This window comes from Electrophorus electricus, chromosome 2, assembly GCF_013358815.1.
Source record: "Electrophorus electricus isolate fEleEle1 chromosome 2, fEleEle1.pri, whole genome shotgun sequence".
NCBI classification, from domain to species: domain Eukaryota; kingdom Metazoa; phylum Chordata; class Actinopteri; order Gymnotiformes; family Gymnotidae; genus Electrophorus; species Electrophorus electricus.
The window spans coordinates 21,758,731-21,766,793 of NC_049536.1; the positions used below are offsets into that span (position 1 = coordinate 21,758,731).

An 8,063-nucleotide genomic window follows, 5' to 3' on the forward strand; every position below is an offset into this window, starting at 1 on the left:
GGGGGAAGGGTCGGTAGTTTATAAGGTTTGCTAGTATAATAGTGACACCACGAGGTTTCCACGAAGCAACAGCAGGTGTAAAGACTACGGCCGATTAAGGAAAAGGTTTGCGTGCCAAGTGAATATATTCTTTACCTAGTCTACTTAAAGTAGCCGAACAGAAAACAACCACGCAGAGACGCTAAACTTACAGTATTTGTGTTTTTGTAGATGCTAATTGTTAAAATAATCAAAAACTAAACTATATGTGAATTCTCTTCTAAGTGTAGATGCTCTGCAATTTCCAAATTTTGCCAACTTTCTATAATAACTGTTGTCACCGTTTCTGTGGCAAATATGGTAGTGCACTATTTTATCTAAGCAAATCAAATGGTACAATCATCCAAATAAACTAATAAAATATTAATAAAATCAACAGTGTATTTTATTTAGGTTTGTTTTCTATAAATAATTATCACAAAAGTGATTACTAGGTCAGTACCATAGATGTGGAAACTTCTGTATGTTGTGTGCTCAAAAGTGGAGCAATGCAGGCTGTTTATAATTTTGTCTTGATTTTAAAAATAGGAACCAGTAATTACACTTTGGTTGTCCGATTAATAAAGTAAAACAAAAATACAAAAGAAGAGCAACACAAACGGCAGATTTTAGTTAGTGTTAGCAATGTTAGTGTTTATTGTCCATAATAATCCTTAGAGCGCATCAACTTCAAAATCTCTTGGACGTGTGAATGGGTAAAACTGAAGTTGATCTTAGAACAGGCAAAAAAAAAAAAAAACCACAAAATATGAAGAACCTTAAGTGTGTCCATTATGGGAAAAAGTTTTTTTGTTTGTTTTTGTTTTTGTTTTTTAAGTATAATGGAACCGAAGTGTAAACAGTACGAAAACATTACAAATTCATGGCGAGATGCAAAATTGAATTGCCACTTAAATATCTAAATATCTAAATAAGTTAATGGTGTCTTACCGATTAAGAATCACTTGGTGTAAGACTTGACGTAAATGCAAAAATGAAGCGGTGCTATTTCAGCACCATGGATAGCTCTGTGTTTGAGCTGCTCACGCAAACGATTACACACACAGACAGCCCAATATGAGTCATACCCAACAATCCAAATGAATATTCTGATAGCAAACTTTCAAAACGGCAGCCAAAGTCATACAAGTAATAATGTAAGAAATTATCTTTCTTACCTCTCCAGAAGTTCTCCTCCTGCGATCTGGTACCACTAGAGTATTCCCATTACTGCCCGGGACTATAGTAGAACCGATACTCATTCTGGGTCCAACTAACATGTACCGTTTATCTCCGGATCTGTACTGGATGCTGTGACACAGTGTCCCATCATAATTTGTGTCTTGTAAATACTTGGAGGAATAGTCTGTAGATTTGGAGCACTGCATTACAATCAGTACGATGATGCTGATGACAAAAAGCACTGAAACTGAGCCCAGAGTAATGATCAAATAAAATGTGACGTTGTTCTCTTCCTCTTCTTTTACTGTGCTTTTAACGTCAGAAGCTGCAAAAGCCTCTTTGGGCTCCACAACTTTGATAATCACAGTCGCTGTTGCTGAAAGTGAAACGTTCCCATTGTCTTTGACCAGTATGACCAGTTTATGCTGAGCCTCGTCTGTTTCTGTGAATGAGCGAAGGGTCCTTATCTGTCCTGTGTAGCGGTCCAAACCAAAGAGAGTGTGGTCACTTACTTCCTGCATTGAAAATAATAACCAGCCGTTGTATCCTATATCTGCGTCATAGGCTCTCACTTTAGTCACCAAATGTCCTGCGTTCACATTGCGGGGAATCTCCTCCACACCTTCAGCAGAACCGTTAGCGCTGACTGGATATAAGATTACTGGAACGTTGTCGTTCTGATCCAAAATAAAAACATTAACTGTAAGATTGCTGCTGAGTGGAGGAATTCCTAAATCTGTTGCGAGAACATGAAACCGGAATGTTTTCGCTATTTCAAAGTCAAAGCTCTTCAGCGCATAAATGACGCCTGTTTCAGAATTCATATTCAAGAACGATGACATATCGTGGAGTGCTGCGTCGCCTCTTACAATTTGATAAGTAACTGCACCATTTTCATTCAGATCTTTGTCGGTTGCGCTCACCGAAAATATGGGCAAACCCGGTACATTGTTTTCAGTCAAATAAAGCTCCAGAGGATTTTGAAGAAATTCTGGACTGTTGTCATTAACGTCTGATACCTCCACAATTAGAGTTTTCAAAGTGGACAAAGAAGGCTGGCCCAAGTCTTTGGCTGTTAATACAATTTCATACTGAGATACGCGTTCTCTATCTAAGTGCCCCTTAGTAATTAATGAGTACATATTATCTTCAATAGACGACTTTAGCTCAAATGCTACATCATTTGAGAGGCTACAAACGATTTGACCATTAATCCCTGAATCTTTATCTGTAACGCTAATCAGAGAAATAACAGTTCCAGGTTTTGAATCCTCTGGGACATTAGTCAAGATCGACGTCACTTCTATTTCGGGTTTGTTGTCGTTCACATCTATTGTCCTGATGGTAACTCTGCAATCTACAGATAGTGGAGGCTGTCCTTTGTCGGTGGCCTGTATATTTAATCTATATGTCTGAATGTCTTCAAAATCTATTTCTTTCTTGACCCGCACTTCTCCAGTAATGCGGTGCACCTGAAAAATGTCTTGGATATTGTTATTTGTATTTGTTCCCCATGAATACTCGACCTCTCCATTGTTACCATCATCCGGATCCGTAGCGTTCACTTTCAGTATAACGGTACCAACAGAAACGTTCTCATATAAGGATGTCGTATACATGTCTTGGCTACACACAGGCTGGTTGTCATTAGTATCGAGGACTGTGATAGTTATTTTAAGGTTGCCAGATTTAGGTGGATTACCACCATCTACGGCCGTTAATAGTAAATTATGATTAAAAGCGCTTTCCCTGTCTAAATATTTTTGCAAGACGAGGGAAGGAAGGCGGTCTTCATCGCCATCTCTCAACTCCAAGGAAAAATGCTCATTTCGACTAAGTTTGTAATTACGAATTGAATTGCTACCGACATCGGGATCATGTGCCGGCTGTAAATCAAAACGCGCACCGGGAGCTTTATTTTCTGCTATCTCTAAATGAAGATGGCTTTCTGCGAATGTAGGAGCATGGTCGTTTATATCGATAATTTCCACTCCAATGTAATGAATTTCAAGAGGATTTTCAACAGCAATCTTTAGGTTTATCAAACAGACATCAATGTTGTCACAAATCTCCTCTCTGTCCACTTTCCTTTGAACATACAGGACGCCATTTTTCTGATTTACCTCGAAAAGAGCATCTTTAGATCCAGGAATGATACGGAACCGTCTTTCCACCAAAGTACTGACCTCGAGACTCAAATCTTTCGCAATATTTCCCACAATTGATCCTTCTTTCATCTCTTCTGGAACAGCGTACCTTTTATGAGCCGACACCTGCTTCGCGACGCACAACAGCAAACAGAAACGTAAAACAATCCACCAGTACTCCCATCGCCGCCTTTGTCCGCGGTCAGCCATCGCAGACGACAACATTCAAATTAATCGAAAATTAAAACATCGACAGCTTTCATTGATCAGTGCTAACTGATCTCAAATGTAGAAGACATTAATAAATAAATAAAAATGACAGCGCCTTGCTTATCACATACGTCTCGCACAATCTCCCATCTGAACAAAACAACATCAGGGCTCATAGCAGCCAGTAGCGTAAATCTAATATCCTGATGTAACAGTGACGCCAAGTGCTAGCCCGTAACTCCTACACGACTGCTTCGGTAAGACTGAACACATTAAAATGTTATCTGTGTAATTTCTGCATTGGAATACATTAAAATATTTACTATACAACTATTTTTTACAATTTTACTGCTTTATATGGGCAATCTTTCTATTTGTACAAATTCTCCACCGATTATTCAGTTTCAGTAACCAACACGACGGACAGTTCCCTTAGTTATTTAGACAAACCTATTTTCCACTAACATAGAAATACTGGACTAGAGCTTTATTCATGAGATTGTATGGTGTGAAATAATCACATACCGTTGAAAGAAGCAGAGGTGCATTTGGCGTTTTGGGGGTACAACTTTAAATCTCCGTGACATAGAAAATAATAGTTTCTTTATACTAGATAACAGTACAATATTAATCTAATGTTTGCACACACAAATAGTACAATTGTTTGCAATCAACAAGAACATTCAAAACTCACATAAATATACTCCAACAACAAAAAAATCTATAAAGCATTTTAACTTCGTGTTAAAAATACAAACATATATTACGCCAAAAATAGATTTCTACAGAGTAAATGCAAGAAAGAGATTGTTTTAAATAATAATTACCTCTTACCTCTCCAGATGTTTTTTTTTTTTAAGTATAATGGAACCGAAGTGTAAACACTACGAAAACATTACAATTTCATGGCGATAAGCAAAATTGAAATGCCACTTAAATATCTAAATATCTAAATAATTTAATGGTCTCTTGCCGATTAAGAATCACTTGATGTAAGACCTGGTGTAAATGTAAAAATGAAGCGGTGCTATTTCAGCACCATGGATAGCTCAGTGTTTGAGCTGGTCACGCAAACGATTACACACACAGACAGCCCAATATGAGTCATACCCAACAATTCAAATTAATATTCTGGTAGTAAACTTTCAAAACGGCAGCCAAAGCCATAAAAGTAATAAACTAAGAAATTATCTTTCTTACCTCTCCAGAAGTTCTCCTCCTGCGATCTTGTACCACTAGTGTATTCCCATTACTGCCCGGGACTATAGTAGAACCAATACTCATTCTGGGTCCAACTAACATGTAGCGTTTATCTCCGGATCTGTACTGGATGCTGTGACACAGTGTGCCGTCATAATTTGTGTCTTGTAAATACTTGGAGGAATAGTCTGTAGATTTGGAGCATTGCATTACAATCAGAACGATGATGCTGATGACAAAAAGCACTGAAACTGAGCCCAGAGTAATGATCAAATAAAATGTGACGTTGTTCTCTTCCTCTTCTTTTACTGTGCTTTTAACGTCAGAAGCTGCAAAAGCCTCTTTGGGCTCCACAACTTTGATAATCACAGTCGCTGTTGCTGAAAGTGAAACGTTTCCATTGTCTTTGACCAGTATGACCAGTTTATGCTGAGCCTCGTCTGTTTCTGTGAATGATCGAAGGGTCCGTATATGTCCAGTGTAGCGGTCCAAACCAAAGAGAGTGTGGTCATTTACTTCCTGCATTGAAAATAATAACCAGCCATTGTATCCTATATCTGCGTCATAGGCTCTCACTTTAGTCACCAAATGTCCTGCGTTCACATTTCGGGGAATCTCCTCCACACCTTCATCAGAACCGTTAGCACTGACTGGATATAAGATCACTGGAACATTGTCGTTCTGATCTAGAATGTACACGTTCACTGTGACGTTGCTGCTCAGTGGAGGAGTTCCAGAGTCTGTAGCAAGCACGTGGAACTGAAATGTTTTCATGGACTCGAAGTCAAAACTTCTCAATGCAGTAACGGTGCCATTCACCTCATTGATATTCAGAAAAGAAACCACACTCTTCTCTGAGTTTACACGATCAATCGAATATGAGACTCTTGCATTTTCTCCCTCATCTAAATCTGCTGCATTCACTGCGAAAACAGACACGCCTGCTTTATTGTTTTCACCTATATAGAATGTGTATGGACTTTGGGTGAACATGGGGCTGTTGTCATTAATATCTATTACCTCAACACGGAGGATCTTTGTTGATGATAATGGGGGAGTTCCTAAATCTTTAGCTGTTACAGGAATATCATAAAAGGGCTTTGACTCTTTATCTACGTTTTCTTTATTAACCAACGAATAGAAATTTGAATCCGACGACTGTATAAGTTCAAATGGTATATTTTTTGGTAAAGAGCATATTGTCTGTCCATTCACCCCCGAATCCAGATCTGTCACTCCCATCAAAGCAACTACTGTACCGGGAGGCGCATCCTCGGGTATCCGGCCAGTTAACGAGGTGACGTCGATCTCTGGCGGATTGTCATTAACATCCTCTACTTTCACAAGCACGTTGCACTGTGTGGACAGAGACACTGCTCCTTTGTCAGAAGCTACAATTTTTATTTCATAAACCTGTTTCTCTTCAAAATCAAGGGCACCTTTAATCCACAATTCGCCTGTTTTACTATCCAGTTCAAACAGGTCAGAGGCCCCATTTCTAAACTTGTTCCGTAAAGAATATTCAATTTCCCCATTTGGCCCTTCATCCGCGTCTGTAGCGTTAACGTGCAGTAAAAAGGCTCCATCGGAAGCGTCTTCTCTCACTGTCGCCGTGTACTTTGGTTGACTGCAAACAGGCGCATTGTCATTTACGTCTGACACGACGACAGTGATACTCAGAGTTCCTGTTTTCTGCGGCTTTCCCCCATCTACTGCAGTTAACACTAGATTATGCCTTGCGCTTCTTTCCCTATCCAGAGCACGTTGTAGAACGAGAAAGGGGATTTTCCCTTCATCTCCAGAGTCATCCGTTTCTAAACGGAAAAATGGGGTTTGACTCAGTTTATAAGCTTGCAAAGCATTTGAACCTATATCTGGGTCGTGCGCACCTTCCAACTGATATCGTGTTCCGGTCACTGCATATTCAAGTATTTCTAAATTGTAAGTCTCATCTATAAATGTAGGTGCATTATCATTGACATCAACAATATCAACCGTTATCTGGTGCATTTCAAGGGGATTTTCGATCACCGCTTTAATGTTAGCGACACAGGGGTTCGTTTTAGCGCACAGTTCCTCTCTGTCAACTCTACGGTTAACGAACAAAGCGCCTTCTCTTTGATTTACCTGGAAAAGCTCTTGCTTTGTCCCCGTCACAATTCGTAGATTCCTGACTGCCAGCGCAGACGTATGAATACCCAAATCTTTGGCTAAATTCCCCACAACGGTCCCGATCTTCGATTCTTCTTGAAGAGAATATCTTATCTGTGTAGAAATCCCTTCGCAAACAAAGAGCAGACATAGCAAGTAGAGAACAATATGCCTGGATATCCAGCATGTGCGTATCTGTCTAAGAGCCATATTGTTCAATATACTTCCGTTCTGCCAGGTTAAAAATGTATTTGTTGCGCATAATGCATTAAACTGCGTCTAGGATTTGATAAAGGTAGTTATCCGTCATGATCGCTCTCGGGTAACCTGCTTGTTTCCCTCACTGTGGCTGTTTGTCTTCGATTTCTTATGCATTTATTTTCTTACAGCGCCACTCTGTGTCCTTGCGTGTAATTGTAGTTCTGTAACATGATAACAAGGGCAACTCGTAGTGTTCAGTGAAAATTTAAAAGAGAGAGAGAAAAAAAAAGAAAATGAGATGAATTTATATGAATTCAATTAATTACATTTTAATCAATTAAATTCATATAAATATTAATATATAAAATATACAATATTGTTGATGTTTATTGTTTTCGATATCAAGATTTTTCAAAAAATAAAAGATTCACATTGCGATCAGTGTTCTAAGTATCTGTTTGTCTGGTGAGCAGTGACACCCTGTGGATGAGTTCCACAAACCACGTGACACCATCAGCCCCACCCCTACTGCACGGGTGTTTTCTCTAGCATTACATCATATTGCTCCTGTCGCGTATTTTTATGGGTGTTAGCCAGCAAAACGCTGGTCCTGTAAAAACCGCAAAGATTAAATACAGTGGTGCCAGACTGCATCGACACTTATTTCCCAGTACATGCACGTGAGCTATTGCCTCACCCATTGACTATTTTAATTTCGAGAACAGTCCTTATTCCCTGCGTATTTTTACACTGAAAAGCAATTATTATTTATTCTAAAATAAATAATACTATATTGTTTATATATAGTATTGTTGCAGCAAAATCATTATGATTTTGGATACTGTGACCTAGTCCTACTTGAAGTGATTAAAACACAATATATTTGATTTTATTTGTTTAAAGAATGATGTAATTTAAAATTGAATTTGAATCAGACTGTTTCTTGTAAGGTCT

The 8,063-nt window shown here is 38.8% G+C and overlaps 2 protein-coding genes across 2 annotated transcripts in view; both read right to left on the bottom strand.

The window, feature by feature from the left end:
• LOC113577152 (protocadherin alpha-C2-like) overlaps positions 1-7,157 on the bottom strand; it is a 173,606-nt gene extending 166,449 nt beyond the window's left edge. The window contains exon 1 of the mRNA XM_035521312.1: positions 4,758-7,157. Coding sequence (XP_035377205.1) covers positions 4,758-7,118 — 2,361 coding nt within the window. The 5' untranslated portion in view covers positions 7,119-7,157. The remainder of the gene's footprint in view (positions 1-4,757) is intronic.
• On the bottom strand, positions 1,101-3,671 carry LOC118240757 (protocadherin alpha-8-like). Its single transcript, XM_035522694.1, has one exon. The coding sequence runs from the start codon at positions 3,570-3,572 to the stop codon at positions 1,101-1,103; it is 2,472 nt and encodes an 823-aa protein (XP_035378587.1). The 5' UTR covers positions 3,573-3,671.
• Positions 7,158-8,063: the final 906 nt, after the last annotated feature.

What these genes read in the sequence shown, in the direction of transcription:
- LOC118240757 (XM_035522694.1), bottom strand. Translation starts at nt 3,572, where the DNA reads ATGTTGTCGTCTGCGATGGCTGACCGCGGACAAAGGCGGCGATGGGAG.